The following is a 20,446-nucleotide window of genomic DNA, read 5'->3' on the forward strand; positions in this document are numbered from 1 at the left end:
CGGACCAAACTGCTACTCCGGTCAACTATTCCGGAAAAAAACGCCAATCAATTCCCAGAACCAAGTAAATCCTTAAACCACGCTGTTATCTGCTATAGCCTCACTGCATGGAGACTGCCCCATACTGGCCGGAAAACACAGGGCACGCCGGAACCCAACTCCATGACGCCATTAGAGCCTCGTACTTCCACAAGAGAACAGCAGAAATTAAGCACAATCTGTGCCATTGTATAATGATTGGTGGTAAACATATGGAAATGCAGCAAGGGTAAGGAACATTCTAAATATAATTCTCTTATCTACCAAAAACAGGTTATCTGGGTGACCCAGGCCCATATTTGAGGTAATTGTTAGGTTTTTTAGTCTGTATAAGTAAATCCATCCTAACTAGTTGAAAACGCAGAAAACCATCTTCTAACTGTTTGCTTGTGGAATACTTATGGCTGCAATCTGGTCCCAGGTCTCTTCCTTTTTTATCTAATTTGCCATTCGATTTAATAATTATGATTCAATTATTAGTCCTTTTTGGCATCTGTTTCAAATTCATCTATAATCATTAATTTTACGATTATAATTTTGCAATTCGTCTTCTGTTTATCCAATCTGCTATTCAATGTCGTAATTATGATTCAATTGTTACTACTTTTTTCTTCAATTCTAGTTGCTTTGATGTGATTTTAATGGTTATCTGTTTCTAATCCATCTATACTGTTTAATTTTAGGGTTATAATTTTGCAATTTGTCTTATCTGCTATTAAATGATGTAATTATAATTCAATTTTTAATACTATTTCTTTCACGTGATTTCAATAGGCATCTGTTTCAAATCCACTATCTGTTATTTTTGGGGTTATAATTTTTCAATTCGTCTTCTGTTTATCTAATCTGCAATTAAATGACGTAATTATAATCCAATTTTTTAATACCATTTCTTTCACATTATATCACTGGGCATCTGTTTCAAATCCACTATCTGTTAATTTTAGGGTTATGATTTTGCAATTTTGTCTTCTGTTATCTAATCTTCTACTCTGTGTTGTAATTATAATTCAATTTTTTAGACTTTTTCTTCAATGTGATTTCAATGAACATCTATTTCAAATCCATTATCGTTATTTCTAGGGTTATAATTTTGCAATGTTTTGGTCGTATCTAATCTTCTAGGGTTATAAAGTTGAGGCGGTGGAGATGAATGACACTTCGAAGTCCGCTATACGAGGGGAGACGACTACCGTATTTGATGACTACTCTAGTGATGAGGAATTTGTACGCATCCTTTTATCTAATTTGCCATTCGTTGTCGTAATTATAATTTGATTTCAAATCCACTATCTGTTAATTTTAGGGTTATAATTTTTCAATTCGTCTTCTGTTTATCTAATCTGCTATTAAATGACGTAATTATAATCCAATTTTTAATACTATTTCTTTCACGTGATTTCAATGGACATCTGTTTCCAATCCATTATCTGTTAATTTTAGGGTTATAATTTTTCAATTTGTCTTCTGTTTATCTAATCTGCTAGTAAATGTTATAATTATTATTCAATTTTAATACTATTTCTTTCATCAGCTTCTGTTGATCTAATATGCTATCTGCTATTCAATGTTGTAATACGTTTTCTTCCATTCTATTTGATTTTATGCAATTTCAATGGACATTTGGTCCAAATCTGTCTATAATGATTAATTTTAGGTTCTATAATTTTGCAATTTACTCAATTTGTTTGTGTTAGAGTGGTCTTAGACTTTCCTCTCAAGAAGTTGGAGAACTGGTTGAACTGTATCTGTTAAATTTAGGATTATAATTTTGCAATGTTTTGATCGTCTTGTCTCTGTTGATCTAATCTGCTTTCTGCTATTCAATGTCATAATAATTATTATTCCACTTTTAATATGTTGTCTTTGATTTTATGCGATTTCAATTGGCATTTGGTTCAAATCCATCAATAACTTGTCTCATACAAGTTATTGCTTGTGTTAGGGTTGTTGCATGCACCCTCTGGAAAATGGAAAAGCGTATGATCTGTGCGACTTTGCTCTTTCTCTTCTTGAGACACAACATGTATGTATGCATCTTGATGCTATTTATTTCCCTCTCCATCAAATTACTTTCCCTGAATTTGTCTACTTTTTAGCCAGGAGAGTGTTGGAAGTTTAAGAGCATGCGTGAGGCGTACAGGGAGGAACTGACGTTTTGTTGTACCGATGATTATTATCACCTTGAATTTGTTGGCGAAAAGGCAGATGGTAAATCTATACGTAATTTTGTGGTGGATGTTATTTGTTCTTGGAATAAAGGACATGAACGCTTAACAGTAAAGCATTGTGTCTTACGGAAAGATGATGATGAGGTGGAGCCGATGGATGAATATGTATGATTTCTGTTTGTTATCCATTGAATTTGATGTGAATTTCTGTATTTCAAATCTTACTATTGTTATTATTATTTTGCAGATGAAGAAATGCGTGAACGTGAATATAGTTAAATTCTGCAAATCTGCCCTCACTTACTATGAGGAGCTCCATGTATGTATATCAACGCTACTTTCCTGCCCAAATTAACTTGTCTCGTACGGTTTCTGAAATTTTTATTTATTTTCTCACATTTTAGTCAGGAGAAGCTTATGAGTTTGTGAAGATGCAGACGATGAGATGCTGTGTCGTTGGAGTGATCTTTGTATTTCATGCTAAAAACAAGGCTGATGATACTGTTGCAACCTTTAAAGCTTATAATCATTATAACGTTCTACGTACGGATATAGATGTTGTGGGCTCTTTTAGGTAATGTCATTGCTGAACGCGATAAGGGGGGTGTTAGCTTATTTGCTATGTTGCCATTTTAATTATAATTATTATGTTTTATGTTAGCTTATTATACATATCATATTTAATTATTTTTGTAATTATCTATTTATTTTATTTCTTATTACGTCGCGTTATATTATAATGTAATTTTTTTCTAAGTTCAAGCTTTTAATTAATTATTTTTTAATCATATACTTATATTTGTTACCATTGCCTTATTTAGTTAATTTATTTTAATTTTGAAGTTAGTTTATTGAAATACATATTTATGTTAAGGGTATTAAAGTAAAAAAAAAATTAGTATAACATAAAAGATAACCCCTAACCAAACAGGTTTATATTACATACCTCAGTTTTAACTAAAAAATAATAATTTAATTAAAAAAAATTCAGCCATAGCCGGTGGCTGAGTATTTCACAGACAGTTGGACAGCCACGCCTGTCAAACATGAGGTCCAGATCTGAACCTTAAACGGCCTGGAACGAGGGCGGCGACCATGGCCGTCGCACTAGTTCCAAATGGCCATGATCGTCTAATAAAAAATTTGAATTTTTTTAGACGGCCATGGCTGTCGGAATTTTTTTTAGACGGCCATGGTTGTCTGGGAACGGCTATGGCCATTTGGAACGAGAGCGGCGGCCATGGCCACCGTCGTCGTTCCAAGCCGTTTGAGGTCCAGATCTAGACCTCAAAACATGAGGTCTAGATATAGACCTCATGTTTGACACCCGTGGTTGTTCGTCTGTCTGTGAAATACTTAGCCACCGGCTGTTCTCGCCGGACAGTCAGTGGCATAATTTTTTTTTTTAAATAATTAAATTGACAACTGGTTAGCAACCTGCAAAAAAAGTTAATTGAACAAATTTAGCAGGTAAGTGTGTCTAATTAGACTTTAATTTAGTTTGTGGTGAGAATTGAGCACTTCGCACTAGTAGATGGGCCTATTTGATACTTCTCTCGACAAACAATTAAAGATGTTGATTGATTTAATTTATGATGATACAATTGAAACGAGAACTGGTTTGAATCAATAAGAAGTTTTAAAACGTCATGGTGATACACGTTGGGGATTTCATTACGGAGCATTTGTGAGCATTGTCACGTTGGGGATTTCATTACGGAGCATTTGTGAGCATTGTCACATTATTTTCTCTACTGATTGATGTTCCTGACGAAATAATTCAGGATCCAAAACAAAGGACATAACATTTAGAATATTGAAGAATGTCTTATGTTTTGATTTTGTGTTCTTCTCGCACTTAATGAAGAATGTTTTAGGAATTGCCAATGATTTGTCACGGGCACTACAAAAGAAAGATCAAAACATTGTGAATGGATAAATTAGTTCGATTGGCACAGTTCTATCCAAATGATTTTTCTGATATTGAATTTCAATTACAAGATAACTAACCAACATACTTATTTTGTTGATGTAACTTCTGATCCTGCTTTCTCTAAATTGGATGAAATTGATGAATTAGCTAAAAAAATAGTGGAAACGAGAAGACATTTGGATTATACGTTGGTGTATTTGCTTCTAAAGTTGTATTTGATCCTACCAGTTGCAACTGCTGGTGTGGAAAGAACATTTTCTGCTATGAAGTTAATTAAGATATCTCTATGCAACTGGATGAGTGATGATTTATTAAATGATTGCTTAGTGCGTATGTTGAAAATGATATTTTTGATCAAGTGTCAAATGAAGCAGTTCTACAACGATTTCAAAATATGAGAGAGCATAGATGAGTATTATCCCGTAGTTCATCATAAACCTTGTATTGTAATTTATAATGTGTTTTATATTTTTAAAATCTTATTTGTATTTGAACATTTTTAAATTTTTTTCCCTTTGCTTCTTTGCCCCACTGAAAAAAAATCCCGGAAGACCTACAAAACGCAATATTTAGAAAAGATTTAATTTCATCGGAGGTCCATTGTCTTTGGTGACAATTTTAAATTCAGTCACAAACTATCGTTTTTGCCATTCTCATATTTTTTTCTATGTTTAGTAAAAGCATTTTTGTCTCTTCATATTTTTATTTTGTTATCTTTTTGTTTTCAACCAGTTTAATTGGTTTATAAATTTAGGTAACCTCTGATTTTTAGTAACCATATTTTTCAATCAATTTTTAGTAAAGTCCTAAACCAATTAAACTGGTTGAAACCGAAAAAATAACAAAAGAAAAATATGAAGAGACAAAATGCCTTTATTAAAAATAGAAAAAAATCATGAGAAGGACTAAAAATGTCCAAAAAACGATAGTATGAAATGTAAAATGACAAAAACGATAGTCTGAGACTAAATTTGAAATTGCAACCAAAGACAAGGGACCTCCGGTGAAATTAACTCTTTAGAAATATTTTAAGTATTTATTGATAAAATAACCAGACGGTTACGGAGTGGAAAGTGAAGGGCAAAAGAGGTTCTGATTGCCTGAAAATGAGGAAACGACATCGTATTTAGCTGGCAACAGACTACTTACCTTTTGGCGCTTTGACCTCAACTCTGTCCCGAGCTGGTGAGCTGCAGATAGACCCGCCAGACTCTCTCTCTCTCTCTCTCGTCGTCGATTCTCACCTCGATTGATTTCATATCTCTATCGCTTCTACTTCGCGGCCCGTTTTCTTCCGGCGGTTTTCAGGTTTCGCCGGCGATGGAGAGGTACAGGGGAGAGAGTTACGGCGACCAAATGGAATCGCAACACCACTATAGACCTTCCAGGGGTGGACCCCACTCCTCGATGCGTTCTTCCTCCGACGCCCCCGTGAGCCACCACCAGCACCGTAGCCCTAGCAATTACCGCGGAGAACGCCGAGCATTTGATAGCCCTCCTCGTTTCCCTCCCGGCACTGGTGGAGCTGGGGTGGGAGGTTTCCGACCAGCGGGAGGCGGTGGCGGAGGCGGAGGGTATAATTCTGGTTACCAGATGCCACCTGTATCGGGGCAAAAACGAGCTTACCCCTTTTCGGGTAGAGGAGGAAGCTCTCCAGGTATTTCCGATAACGTTTTCTTTTGATAAGTAATACCGTAACTTGGGACATTGTACTAATAATTGGTTTAAAAATATTGTAATTTGTAGCTCTATATTAGTTCAAATTGATGTTTATATGTTTGTTAATATGCTTATTGAAGCGAATTATATGAATTATTCAATCTCAAACTCAGTAATTTAGCTTTATGAAATTGAACTTTCTGCAATTTGAACTGTAAATATACCTTACCAACCTTACTTGGTTGCATTTGAAGGTTTAAGTTTATGAAAAGCACCATCTAAGTTTTCTCCTGTAAGATTTGAAAAAATTATAGCACAGGAAATGGTGAGCCTAATGTATATTTTAACATGTAAGCCTGAAAAGTATATAAAAAGTTAAAAACTCAACGAGTTCCTGGAGTGTTGCATTTGAAGGTTTAAGTTTGTGAAACCTTCTAAGTTTGTCCTGTAAGATTTTTTGTTTTGTTTTTTAAAATTTTGTACTCAAAGGAGTAGGCGAGCAGCAAGCTTATGTAAGCCTGAACAGTATATAAAAACTTTAAAACTTAATGAGTTTCTGTGGTGTCACAAATAGGGTTATAAATTTTGTGTATAAGATTTTAGAGCTCATGAATTCTAGTATATTTTAACCTATAAGCTTTTTAGAGCTCCTTTACACTTAGGGGGCGTTTTGTTCACGGAATGTTAGATTACCTTAGGGAATGTTAGATGGCTGGGAATGTTAGATTCTTGTGTTTGGTTTAAAACTAAGATATGTAAATAAGACAACCATAATAAGATAAATTGATTAAAAAATACAAAGTCCAACATTAGTAATAAGACAAGGGAATGTGAGATTACCTAAGAAATTGGAGGGTATCTCACATTCCCTTCCAATAGCTAAAAACTTAATGCGGAGGTTATCTGACATTCCTTGGGAAAGTTATATAACCTGAACCAAACATGGGAATCTTATATTACCAAGCAAATATAACCTGAACCAAACGCCCCCTTAAAGTTTAACTGAATTTAACGACACCTGAGCAGGTAATGCATAATGAATATTGAACTTATGAGCTTTATATAGCAGTGTAAGGAAGCACAACGTAATCTTATTATTTTATTTGACATATTTTATGTATTTACATATATACAATTCCTATTGTGGGAAACTGTTTTCTGAAATAGTAACACATGCTTTATTGTTGGTATTAAGTGAATGCTCAATTGTTCCCTTCTTATTGCATATTCTTTCACTGTGTGATTCTGCATTATTTATTTCATGTACATGCACTTATGAAAAATTGTTTCCAGAACACTTCGATGGAGGCAGTTTTGCTAAACTGTTTGTTGGATCTGTCCCAAGAACAGTAACAGAAGAAGATGTAAGTCTTCCCTTCTATCAATGCATTAAAATGCAGTTTACGTATTAGGTTCAGATTTAAGTTTTAATTTGAAGTATACAAGCTGCTATTAGGTCCTACTAGGCATATACTACCAGTGCTATGGTGGTAAGTTTCAGTTTGGCAGAAAATTCTCAATAGTTTATATTGGACAGAATTCTAATCTCCTAAACTTTTGAACACAATTTGTAGTTCAACTTTGTTCAGGAAAGAATGTTATTTATGTATTTATAAACTCATTGGATTTTTCCAAAAGTACTTGTAAGTTGTAAAACATTAAGGAATAGCTCCAACTTTAGAAACATTGAATAACATATTTATTTGTAAGAGAAGGTTGACTTTAAAGTTCAATGTAAATAGGAATATAGGATAGTAGTTAACTTAATCATAAACCTTTTAGGAAAAGAAGCTTGTGCTTGGTTTGGTGAATTGGTGGTGGAATGATTTTCGTTGTAGGTCTTGAGTTGAAAAGAGACTCCTAGTGGGATTGTAGTGATGTCTCTGAAAGAAAAAAGTAAACCCTTGAATCAGAGTACTTATTGAATACACCAAAAAGAAGTGAGAAAGAACCCAGAGGACTATATTTGTTTATCCAAAAAGCAGCTCTTTTGGCTATTTATGAATAGAGATAACCATTAAATAAACATGTCTATAATGGGTATACATTTAACATCCTCCTCCTTTTCAGGTGTGTTTTTGGTTTCATTATGTTACTAAACCATCTAAGAATTGCTCTCTAGCTCTCTATATTTGGTTCAACTGTACTGTTTCCATTTGACTGAATGTGAATTTATTTTATATTTTAGTATTGTTGATTTGCTTCTTTTTCTCATATAGTTATAATGAATTAATGACAACAGTTTAATTAGACCATTAGGCCAGCTTCTAGGAATTTCAATGGGCTGATTTGTCTAATATTAGTGATCTCTTCACTTGGACAAAAGTTAGTATAAATTCAGACGAAATATTTAATTTGATGTGGAGACCTAATAGATACCTTATGTCATGTTATTTTTGAACTCTCAAAGCAAGACACCCTCATACCAAACTGTGTTTCTGTCTCTTCATTAGGGTTACTCATAAGTTCAAATTCAGTTGAGACCTTTATTTATTTATTTTTTGTTTTGTTTTGCTGTTGTTGTTGTTGTTGTTTCAGATCCGACCTTTATTTGAAGAACACGGACGTGTGCTTGAGGTTGCTTTGATTAAAGATAAGCGAACGGGACAGCCACAAGGTATGTGCAGTACAGTATTTTATCAAATTCATTGAGATCTATGTAAATATATCTTTTCAGGTCCTTTGAGTGGCTGAGAGGAGCAACTGTAAGCTTTTGTTTCGTGTTGGTTAATTTCCCCAATTGGTTGCTCGTCAAGTCAATCAAGAAGGCAAGAAGTATAAACATAAAATCTACCTTTACTTGGACAGTAGAAAACTGTAAATCAGTGATCATGTGTGTGATGTACTACAATATCTAGTTGGGGTAAATGCAATGTATTAGGGATTTCTATAACCGCTTTTCTCTTTATGTGTTAAATTGGAACTGTTGTACGATCCTTGATATGATTGATGTTTGGTATATTGCTAATCGATGTCTTTAGTAGCCTTTTAGCTCCAGATGTTCAGTGTGGCTTCTCCATTTCTTATTTGTTTGGAAGTTGCTCATTTTGATGCCTGTATTATTCAACTATTTTCTTTCTCCAGACATTCGTCACAAGTAAACTTCTTTTATTGCTTCAGTTTCAATGTGTTTTACCGGTATGTATGGTTGCTGAGTTGTAAATTAGGATGGGTATTACCAATTGGTCATTTAAATTTGTTCTCTGCGCTGTGGAAGCTATGTGATGGAATTGGAAAAAATATTCTGCTGATTGATTACATCATGGCCTTGTTTGTTGTTTTCTTTTAGCGGTTGAGTTAATTATCAATCTCTCATTTGAGTACAATGTGTTAGTGTGAGAGTCTGAGTGGATTTTCTGATTCCATTGCAGTGAAGTTTAAAATTCCTGTGCATATATGGAATTCCTAGATGTGATTGGAGTTGAAGTGTTGTACTATTTTTTGTTGTATGAAACACAAAGATACATTAGTCATAGTCTGTTTCCATTCTCCTAGTTTATTAATAGTGCCTAAACTCCTTGGACGCTTACTCTATCCATCTTTCAATTATCTAAATTCTGAGTGATTGTTTACTTGTGGCCCTAGTGGATGGACTGGATGGTTATTTACTGCTTATGGTTAGTTACCATATTTGCTGCTTTTAAATTTTCTTGCCATGTGCCCCCATGATTTCAAATAGTTGGTGGATGTTTTTGGGCACAAGTGCCAATGATGCTTTGGTTGAGTTGCCAGTGTTGTTGGCATGTCCAACATCTGATTTTGGGTTTATGAGATGGTAAGGTTGTATACAGGGATGCATCGTTAGAAAATCTTTAGCAAGGATATGATGGTTGTTACTAAGTCTGTTATTCTACATGGAAATCCATTGATGGTGGCATGGGAACTAGTGCTAAGTTGCGATGCCTCTCTAGTTTGAGCCTGATTTCCAATGGGCCTTAATATTTGTTTGATGGAATCATAACCGAAAATTGGTTGTTCTGTTGAATTTGAGCCATCAGTTGTTGTTTATATTTGATTGATGGATTATGGTATATTCTTCTCTGTGGTTGATGTCTAGAATCCTGCATGATTTGATGCAATTTCTAGTGGAGTGCTTTTTCATAGTTAATGAATTGTGGTGTTGTTACACAAGGTGTGCCTATTTATGTATAGACTTTGACCTTTGGGTCACCTAGCTTGAGGTTTTCTTAGTGTTTAGACCTTTGCTTTATATTGATGGGATGGGATGCCCAATGCTTTAGATTTCGGAAGATGTCTTATTCTGCTTGCCCAATGAAGTTTGCCACTTGTTTAATGTTTGCTCCATTTTCTCTTGACAAATGGAATGTTTTCATTTTTGATATGATGGATATGTCTGGTGCAGTTGTTAAAATTGTGATCTTTATGATTGAATTCAATTTCTAGTATGCAATTTTTCCTTTAGTATTTTGAAAAGTTGATGTCTCTGTCATGTATGAGATATCAAATTAGTCCATTTTGTCATTTGCATGTGGCTGTTAGTGTATGTTTTTGCTTTAATGTTGGTGACAATACAATGTACTCGGGCTTTGATTGGTAGCTTGATATGCACTGTATGAGTGTGTTCCCGTTCTAGAAGACTGATTGATATTTCTCGTGTAGTAGCCATTGTCTGGAGGAAATGCCTCTGCTTCAAATTAAGTAGAGCAAGGATATGCATAGCTTGAGACCTTGAGTAGATTGAAGTGGACATCTTTAACGTATTTGAATATTTCTGGTAAATTGTACAGGGCATAAGATCTATTGAAATTGGTTAAATATGATGTGAAAATGAAACCATTTTCACTGAAACTGTCTGCAATTTGAGACAGCTGTAGATGGATGGAAAGCATTATTTTATCAAAAAGGCGCAAGTCCAAATATGTCTTTACAGCCATATCACTTTTGCTTTGTTACAACTACTAAGCTGATGTGCTATCTCTTCCATGAAATGTCTCTTGTTGTATCTTTGTGTATGACTAGAAACTGCTTTTTAGTTACGGGGCTGTCCCTTACAGTCTCTTCCTGTCTGGAGTGATTTCAATTTTTGCTATCAGCTTCTTGTCCGCAATGTAGTTATTATTATTATTATTTTTCAATTTTCTATTGGTTTCACTGATAGTTTGAGGATCTTTGGTGATTCTTTCAAGTCAATGCTGATGGATTTTGTGATTTTCTGCCTGGTGAATGAACAGCCTCCATTCAGTTCTACACATCAGGCTCATGCATTTCTAATTGCTTGATTTGTATATCTTTTATCTCTCTTAGATTTTGTCTGTTCTGATGGCTCTTCATTGCTGAAGGCTGTGATGATAAGCTAGCAAGTAGCAACTTGATTTAGCTGGGCTGCCCATTGTTTTCTTCTATCGTTTGGATTTTAAGTATTATAATCATGAATCACATCATTTCAACTAATGCTCAATTATGTGCACGGTGCACCCTTGACTTTAAATCTACGCGATGTCCTTAGCTCTGAGATTCTCAAGGTTTTCCCCATCATAGTTAATAAGCTCTATATAGAGGCTTTTTTTTTTTTTTTTTTTTTTTTTTTTTTTTTTTTTTCCCTTGCTTGTTTTGCAATGCCAAGTATATTTATCTTGAATTTTGTTCATGAATGTTGATGAACATAAGAGACATCTAGTTTCTGAGGTAGTGAATGTTCTCTGCAAATCATGAATTGCACTTTGGTGAATCAAGGTCGTGTTATTGTTTATTAATTTATTATTATTAATTTTTTTGGGGCAGTTTGTGGTGGTGATTAGTAAATGTTGTGTGCTATATGTTAGCCAACAGTGGCTTCTCAATGTCTGTGGTAACAGTGCGCTATTCTTTCTTTCACAATCTTGGTATTTTATTAAGTATATTATGTGGATGCTGTTGAACATCATTTAGTTTCTCAATCCAATGCATTTTTTCCAGTACTTATAGCAGTGGTAAACTTCAATATAAGCGTGAACAGGCTTTTCATGCGGTATTAGATTGATGTTTGAGTTGAACATTTTACGAGGACCTGAAGTTTGGATTAGTACGAATAATAAATAAATATGCAGTTACTTTACCTGAAGCAACTTAGTTGTCTATTTCAACCAAATAATGAATTTTCAAGTATTTCTCAAGCATGAAGCATCTGTATGGTGCTGGCTTGTAAAGTTCTAGTGAAGATAATTGTTATCAGATGATATGAGAGCACGATTTTTTGACTTCTGCAGGATGTTGCTTTATTAAATATGCTACTCCTGAAGATGCTGATAGAGCCATTAGAGCTTTGCATAACAATTATACTTTACAAGGGGGAACAGGTCCTATTCAAGTCAGATATGCTGATGGTGAACGAGAACGACTTGGTAATGTAAAACTGATTGCAGTATATTTAATTTTGAACATTTCAACATTTAAAACTCCACCGTATTCCTTTCAATGATTGCCAACTGCCAAGTGCCTTATTCCCTTTGCTTTTGGGACTTTCTTCATTCTGCAATGACAAGTTGGTACTAACTTTTATATGCGAATTCTTTTACCCTTCATATGTTCTCTACAGGTACAATTGAGTATAAGTTGTTTGTTGGGTCACTGAACAAACAAGCTTCAGTGAAGGAAGTTGAAGAGGTATGTTTGGTGCATAAAATGAAACTTTTTCATGATTGCAATTGTTTCATTTTGGTGCTGTCCTTTAGCTTAAGCTGAGTATCAAAGACAATCAGAAAATTTATGCCTTCAGACTTGATCCATCCTATCTTGTATCTCCAAAGGTCCCTGAAGGACGAAGATCATAAAAACTTAAAAAGGGACTTAAAAATGTTTATAGTAATGAATTCTAAGACATGTGACCAAGTGCAGGGGAATTTGAATCTCTAGAAGATATTAAGTTTTTCTCTCAAATTATGACCTTTTAGTCAAAGAAGAAGAAAGAAGAATTTCTGTGGTTTACTTTTTTACACATTAATTTTATCTGTTTATTGTATCATTTGACTGCTTAACTAACTATTGTTGGTATTTCCTTTCTCCAGATTTTTTCTCCTTATGGCCGTGTTGAAGATGTCTATCTCATGCGTGATGAGATGAAGCAGAGTCGTGGTTTGTCATTGCATTTTTCTCTGATCCTATTTTATACTCTGTACCCTGCACATTTGATTGCATGATATTAAAAGAAGCACTCCTCGTTTGGTGATGCTGCCTCATAGTGATCTTTGTTTGCATGCATCAAAAGATTTGAGCCGTGATTCATAAGTCTATACTGCAAGTGCATTACTTGTATGTTGAACATCATTCTATTTCTAAGTAGTTGAGCAGTCATTCCTGTTTTTAGTATCTTATAAATTTCTCCATTTTATTAGCCTTATAATGTTGTTGAAAACAATAGTTTTTGAATGAAAGAAAGTGGGATTGATATTTATACAGGGTATGTGAACATGTGATGTTAAAAATCCATCTTTATTATTTATTTTGGTCTTTGCATCTTTGTTTATTTGTTTTAGTTATTGTTTACTTGTCTGTGCAATAGTTGTATTACCTTTTCCTAACTCCTTGTTTTTGAAATGCTTTGAAGGATGTGGATTTGTCAAATATTCAAATAGAGACACGGCATTGGCAGCAATTAATGCTCTTAGTGGAAAGTTTACAATGAGAGTAAGTTCACTAAGTTTTCATCAGTTGTCAATGCGCTATACTGCTATTGTTTGAGCCTTGATCCTTTTTCGATTAGTATTTGCACCTGAATCAATTAATAATCTCCTTTTTTATACCAGGGATGTGATCAGCCATTGACTGTTCGATTTGCTGACCCTAAGAGGCCTAGATCTGGAGAGTCAAGGTTGAAGTTTCTATTTTAGCCATTATTTTCATTTCAGAAGTAATCATAGGACTCCTGTCTTCTTGAAACCAGTGGTTTTTCTATAACTGCATATGCTGTTTATGGCTTATTAATTTGAACATCCACACACTTGTATAAAAAGAAAATACTGTAATAAATAAAAGTTGAGCATTCACACGTAAGCACTTCCACTGATGCTTTTGAGAGTTGTTATTCTATTTTCTAGTACCAATTATAAATTGTTTTCTTTAATACTTGCTCCTTTCTTTACCTTCCCGTGTGTCTATTGTTTACTTCATATGATTTCCTTTTGTTTTCAGAGGTCCATCATTTGGGGGGCCTGGCTCTGGGCCTCACTTTCAAGCACCTGGAATTAGGTATGATCCTATCAATATTTCTATTTGCATTCCATGTATGTTATTTCGTGTTAATCTTTTGCTTTTACTAATGCCTTCACATAGACCACCTCCAACTCTTAGCGAGCCTGTGCACGACCAGATTGCTCCTAATGCATGGCGTCCTATGGCTGCTCCAAATCCTGGACCAATATCTAATGCTAGCATCCATGGTTTTGGAAATCAGTTTCCTCATAGATCAAATGATGTGCAAGTGTCATCTGCACTGGTAAGGAAAAATATTCCACTAAAATTTACAAACTTTTGAAGGGTTTTTGTTCATTTACTTTTTTCCATAGTAACTTATACCCCCTTTTTTTTTTGGGGGGGGGGGGGGGGAGGGGGGTTGGGTGGGCATACAAATTAGCATTGTTACGTGTTAATAATGTTGTCTTCATGTTACTTGCAATAAATTTTAGGGGGGCAGTAGTGACAGTTCATTTCCAGTTTCTTCTACTTCTATGTCACAACAGGTATAATGTAATTGATACTTAATTTGATAAACGTGTTACATTGAAGTATTGTCCCATCAACAGTTAGCGTCATGTTGCTTTCGTAAAATGTTCAGGGTGGCCATAGTGGCAATGGAGATGGTTCATATCTGGGACTTTCTGTTTCATCTTCTATGTCTCAACAGGTACAAAGCAATTGAAACTTCATTAGTTTTGCTGCTTTCAATTTGTTGAACTTCTTCACCTAAATAGTGAATTTTATTTCAGAGTTTGAACCAGCCATTGGTGCAAAGCCATTCAGTTGGTCCACAAATTTCTCCGTTGCAGAAGCCACTTCCATCACCACAACACTTGCCTTCTTCCCTGCAACTACAGCAACCAGTGTCAACACCCTTCACTCAAACGCAAAATTCTCCTGCTTTGCTCCGGCAGCTTCATCAAGTACAGATGCCCCAATCTGCTGGTCAAGGTCCAGTTAGTCAGGCAATGACATCTCAGCAGCCTGGTTTGCATGGGGAGTTTGCTATGACTCAACCCCAAGTGCAGCAGACTGTACCATCTGGCCTGGCAAACCAACAACTGCCTAATCAACAGTCCCTTCAACATCTTCACCAATCGCCTTCTCAGTTAGCCCAGATGCTGTCACAACAGACACAAACTTTACAGGCAAGCTTTCAGTCATCACAGCAAGCCTTCTCTCAGCTTCAGCAACAACTGCAGATGATGCAACCGTCAAATCAGAACTTAACAACCCATCAGGGTTCACAGGCTGCTAAACAGGTACATCAATTTTCAAGTATTTCTTTCAAATCATTTTGTGGGATTTCTTGTTAAACATTTTCTATAAGACTATCAAATGTCAGGATTATTTAGATTTGCTAATTTTCTAACTGTCCTTACATCAAAGAGTTCTGGTTTCTCATATCTATGCTATTGTATTGAGCTCAGGGCTATTGTGTGAGTGGCACCTGTTTTTGCTTTTTGTTAACAAATAATTTTCCTCTCTCAAATTTCAAATATGATGCTTACTTCCTGATCATGAATGGACATTCTAATGCCATAAGCTGAGGATACATCTTTTTCCTGCAGTCTTCTTGGCCTGGGACTATGCAGCCTGCACCTGCAATTACTTCTTTTCAGTCACCTCCTCCTACATCTGCAGCACCTGCTGCTCCTGCAACTAGTCAGACCATTGCTACTTTAAAATGTGACTGGACAGAACACACTGCCCCTGACGGATACAAGTACTACCACAACAGTGTAACTGGTGAAAGCAAAGTAAATATCTGAGCATAAATAATCTGCTAGTTAAGATGCTTTACTCTTTTTACGATCTGATTATAATTTGCTTTTATTTTTTGGTGTTTAGTGGGAAAAGCCAGATGAGTTGACTTTGTATGAACAACAGCAGCAGCAGCAGAAGCAGACACATCAAACAAAACCTTCCATCCAACAGCCTCAGATGCAGTCTTATTCTCAGGTTATATCTCCACAGCAAGCACCTCAGATGCAAGGACAGTATCAGAATCCACTTCAGATCCAATTCCGCCCTCCACAACAGTTGCAACAAACATCTCAACCTTCATCGGTTAGTTACTTAGTTTCAGTCTCACTTGATATATACAGGTCACATATTTTATTGAATTCTTCATTATTGTGTTGTTTTTCATTTGCCAGTATCAGGTTCCCGGAGTGACTGGTCAACGGAGTAATCAGGTAAACAATGCTTATTGTTCTCGATCTATTGAGTTTCGTCCTTTTTTTGCAACTTATCAGCATAAAGCTTTGTGAAAATGGACCGTACAATAAAATATCAGTGGTGTTTAGTTAGAATAACATTTCATATTTTATAGATGGCAAAACTGCAAGTGAGAATGAGCCTAAAGTGATTGAATACAGCCATACATCAGAATATGACATTACAGTTTTAACTCACCATTTCTATTCCATGGCATTTGAGTGATTGCTTTCCTCTACTTTTTCTAATTACAAAGAATAACTGTCAGCATCTACAGTTGATGAAGCGATAAATACAAGTATAGGTATAACCACAGAATTTAGCAAAAGCTGTGTAAATATTCAGAGCATATAATATGAATGATTAGATGCTACTCTATGATGGTATACTATAGGTGTCCAGCTATGGTCATTTACGTGTCAGATCTATATAGAAATTCAGATGATTTAATATGCATGTCCCAATGATATGCAATATATGTTCAAATGCTATTATATACATATATAATAGCTATTTCAAACTTTTAGTTTATATTTTCATGTCATTGCACAAATGTATATTCAGATTCTATGCAGGTACACTATGAATATACATATTCTATACCATGGATGTCCAAATGAATTTAAATGCATGTTCAACAACTAGCATTGGTTCAAAATGACTACATATTCAGGAAATGCATGTTCAATGTGCATATTACATAGCATATACATATATGTTAATGTGAATGTTGGAACTTATTGTAAAATCATATTCACAGTATATAAATACCTATGCCATGAATGAAAAATCTTATGCACATCTTTCAGAGCATATGTACAGCAAGTATACAAAGATAAATAAATTCAATTTCCTTTAAGAGAGAAACATACAATGATGATAAAGTTATCATTAATTTCAATTAGAAAGGAATTACGTATGCCATTACAAATTTTGCCCACAAGAAATGGTGCTCTTCTAGCTAGGTGCATATAAGTATTTACAGCTATAGTCTATAGAGAACCATGATGTGTGTGTTTTGGGGGTTGTGATTTCTGAATGGTATCCTTTAACTTTGACCTTATCCACTTTGGAATTTGGGAATTGCAGGAACATTCTTATGCACAATTACCACATGTAGCTGGTTCAGTAAATGATCCATCGCGTTTCCAACAGGTTAATGTGTTCTACGTTCAATGTTGTGTGTTGTTTTCAATTCAAGTACATATTTTTAAGCATACCTTATGTCCTTGTTTGCAGGGCCTTCAAGCTGGTCAGGAATGGATGTGGAAGAATAAGCCTGCAGGTACATATCTATAAATTGTCTGATCTTAAGTCACTTCAGAGTCATGGGGCCTTCAGCGACTACAAAACTAGAATGACTAATCCTCTATTCTATTCTAATGATGATGGTGTTCATCTTCAGGAACCTGAAATCCTATGCGACCGTCTGTTGACAAAACCATACCATGACGGCTCGAACATAGTCTGCTGGAAGCAGAGACTCAAGCAGCTTCAAGACTGGGAAAGTGCATGTAATATCAGAAATTTTGCTTCATGACAAAATCTTTAATGTACTGTGCCATAAATCTAATGTTCATCTGCTTCCTTGTATACCTACCAAGCAGAGTGTAGTTTCTGTTATACTATAGTGTTACATAAATTGCTAGTCTGTAATTCTGTATACTACCAAATTTAGTGATCACATGAGCTGAATCAGCCCATATTTAATTATGCTGTTTTTAGTTAATTAGGACATTAGGTCATTGGCCTTATAAGTTTTGTTGCAAAAATCGGTCTAGGCGACCGGCCGACCGAGTTAATTCGTTCATTTCGGTCGAGTTACCCGAGTTAACCTAGTTGACTCGGCTTTTCTAACTTGTTTTCATTATATTATCTTTATTTATATAAATAAAAAAGGTAATTATATATATATATATATATATATATATATATATATATATATATATATATATATATATATATATATATAATGACATACACCCACATGTGCATTGCATTGTTTTTGTTTTTTAGTTAGCTGCTTAGGCCGTCTAGGCACTATTTTACTGGCCGACTAATGCCTAGTGCTTTACTGCAATTATGTTTATAAGTCAAATGATTTTCTGGTCTAGTGGTATGAAGTGGTTCTCCCGATGGAAGGTCACTTGGGGTGGTATTTTTGACTCTTTATGCTTTAGCAGGTTAAGAAAGTAGTTATAAATAGATACTACATTGTAACAGAGTGAATATTACTCAAAAAAAAAAAAAAAAAAAGATCATTGACCTATAATAGAGTGCACTTTTAGTCCTTGGATTATAGACTTATAGGGTAATATTAGATTTAGTTTTTGTATTATATGAGATTAGTACTTTTATGATAACAAAGGATTCACTTATAGGTAGATAGAAATAAAGGATGATAATAGAGGTGTGATTTTGATACTACATGAGAGCTTGATAGTGATTACAGTGAGTCAGAAATTGAGTTCATTAACAACCCTACAGTTTTTACGAATCTCTCCACCTTCTCCATCACCTGGCGCCAAGCGTCCCATCTTCATCATTGACCTCTTAAAGCTCTCGAAGAACAGCGTCGGGTCGTCAATGTACGACTCGACGATTCCCCGTGTTTGATCATCGCCGGTGGCCAGAACCTGGTCCGAAGTGAGCAAACCCTTGCCGGCGACAAGGTTGAGGTAGTACTGATTGTCGAAATTTGCAGGGGTTGCGGCGTCCAGGTCTGCCAGTGTGGCGTTAACGTCGGATACAGAACACAGCTGCTGGAGTGACTGCAGAAACTCGCCGTTCACATCCGGTGCGTTGCCGCTGCTAAGCCTGGAGTTGAACGTGAAACACCTCGCCTTACCTACTGTATGTGCGCCTGTTCATATGCATCAATATTTTTTTTATAATTGGTATGAACTTTTCTTACAAGTGTAGCAACTTCTGGACTAAAAATTGCGGATTTAGAATGAGAATTGAAGTGTGGTCATGATTATTGGAGGGGAAAGGGAGGGTTTACCGGAGAGAGTAACCATGTCTTGGAGGGTGAGACCGAGGTTTTGGAACCTGGATACTAAGGTTGGAACATCAGAATTGGGTCCAGGAATGTTGTTATTTGCTGCTGTTTTGCTAGCACTAATGCTGTCTTTCCTCCCCATTTCCACTTCCCATGTTGGACCACCTGACTGAACAATGTTACCTCAAAACATTATTCCCACTCAGATATCTCTGTCAATAACATTTTTTATAATTTTGTGTAAAGGGGTAAACCCCGCCTTGAGACGTGGTTCAAGGAAGTAAACCACTTAAGTTGCCTATAGCTGACTTGCTCAAAACAAGAAGGCCAATAGGCTACTCGCACGGGAAGGGGAAGTTGAACTTGTAAGTGTGGTTACCAAGTCAACAACAGCCCAACTTTGGTGGGGCTGCACCATAGTTTTATGATTTTGACATTAATGAAAAGAGGAGTACCAGAAGGACAGAATCTCTGGCAGCAATGGCGAGAATATCAGCGCAGGACACTGTCCCAGGGCACACAAATTCAATATCAGCTTTGATTGAGTCTATCACTTCAAAACCCCTCAAGGAGTTCAAGTTGGGGCCTGCAGTTTTCTCTCCCACGAAATTCGGCGTGTCATCCAGCAACACCGATGCGTCACATCCCTGCAATAGAAGTGTTACATGTAGAATAGCTCTACCAAGAATGGGTAGAAGAAAGCAAAGCTGAGATGATGACTTACATTGACAAAGCAGTCGTGGAAATGGAGTCGAAGCAAAGAAGCAGCCATTCTTGGGTCCTCAGAAACCACCCTCTCGACCCAAGCGAAGACAATGGCCTCGGCCTCCGGGCAGCTATCTTGGTACCAACCAAAGCTCAACATGAAGGTGGCAGTGGCACCATCAAAGCAAGTTTCATTTAGAGTGGTTGGGGTTGAAGTGACAACCCAAACCTTCATTATCATTAACCACAACAAAGGAAAGTAAATTCCCATTTCTTTTTCTTCCAAGTTTTCCCCTTGGATAAGCTCAAGATATGTAAGCTTCCTGTGGTGAAATTACTACTTATATAAAAGCTATTCTGGGTACCAGAACCCAAGATTCAGTCAAGCTAAAAATCTGATGATTCAATCATGCAATCATAGCCTGATGTATTTATGAATGTTTCAAGCTATATCTCCAACCGTTTACCTAATGCCATGTGCTTCAGCTTTTGCAGTTGTTGAATTTTTCTCAACTTAAGAATATTCTGCAGAGAATGAGAGAAGTT

General features: G+C 35.7%; 3 protein-coding genes across 5 annotated transcripts; 2 read left to right on the forward strand and 1 right to left on the reverse strand.

Moving 5' to 3' along the window:
* Positions 1 to 2,834, forward strand: LOC109175872. Its single transcript, XM_019325241.1, has 7 exons — positions 1 to 460; positions 1,165 to 1,266; positions 1,737 to 1,781; positions 2,027 to 2,065; positions 2,139 to 2,375; positions 2,458 to 2,529; positions 2,615 to 2,834. The coding sequence occupies exons 1-7, from the start codon at positions 440 to 442 to the stop codon at positions 2,786 to 2,788; spliced, it is 690 nt and encodes a 229-aa protein (XP_019180786.1). The 5' UTR covers positions 1 to 439; the 3' UTR covers positions 2,789 to 2,834.
* A 2,470-nt stretch (positions 2,835 to 5,304) lies between these two features.
* Positions 5,305 to 17,907, forward strand: LOC109175869 (flowering time control protein FCA). 3 transcript variants are annotated; one of them, XM_019325234.1, is made up of 19 exons: positions 5,305 to 5,800; positions 7,096 to 7,166; positions 8,341 to 8,419; positions 12,009 to 12,143; positions 12,338 to 12,405; positions 12,807 to 12,873; positions 13,346 to 13,425; positions 13,545 to 13,609; positions 13,930 to 13,986; positions 14,071 to 14,233; positions 14,424 to 14,477; positions 14,573 to 14,641; positions 14,724 to 15,236; positions 15,546 to 15,734; positions 15,826 to 16,044; positions 16,134 to 16,172; positions 17,284 to 17,349; positions 17,434 to 17,479; positions 17,600 to 17,907. In XM_019325234.1, the coding sequence occupies exons 1-19, from the start codon at positions 5,464 to 5,466 to the stop codon at positions 17,605 to 17,607; spliced, it is 2,325 nt and encodes a 774-aa protein (XP_019180779.1). In that variant the 5' UTR covers positions 5,305 to 5,463; the 3' UTR covers positions 17,608 to 17,907. The 3 variants fall into 3 exon arrangements, with proteins under 3 accessions (XP_019180779.1, XP_019180781.1, XP_019180780.1); XM_019325236.1 differs by lacking the exon at positions 14,573 to 14,641; XM_019325235.1 differs by lacking the exon at positions 14,424 to 14,477.
* Positions 17,908 to 18,516: 609 nt separating this feature from the next.
* LOC109175870 (peroxidase 40) lies at positions 18,517 to 20,434 on the reverse strand. The gene is made up of 4 exons (XM_019325237.1): positions 19,920 to 20,434; positions 19,651 to 19,842; positions 19,199 to 19,364; positions 18,517 to 19,057 (listed from the first exon to the last, which is right to left on the reverse strand). Exons 1-4 carry the CDS (start codon positions 20,169 to 20,171, stop codon positions 18,651 to 18,653), a joined length of 1,017 nt encoding a protein of 338 aa, XP_019180782.1. The 5' UTR covers positions 20,172 to 20,434; the 3' UTR covers positions 18,517 to 18,650.
* Positions 20,435 to 20,446: the final 12 nt, after the last annotated feature.

This window comes from Ipomoea nil, unplaced genomic scaffold (genome assembly GCF_001879475.1).
Source record: "Ipomoea nil cultivar Tokyo-kokei standard unplaced genomic scaffold, Asagao_1.1 scaffold0688, whole genome shotgun sequence".
Classification (NCBI taxonomy): domain Eukaryota; kingdom Viridiplantae; phylum Streptophyta; class Magnoliopsida; order Solanales; family Convolvulaceae; genus Ipomoea; species Ipomoea nil.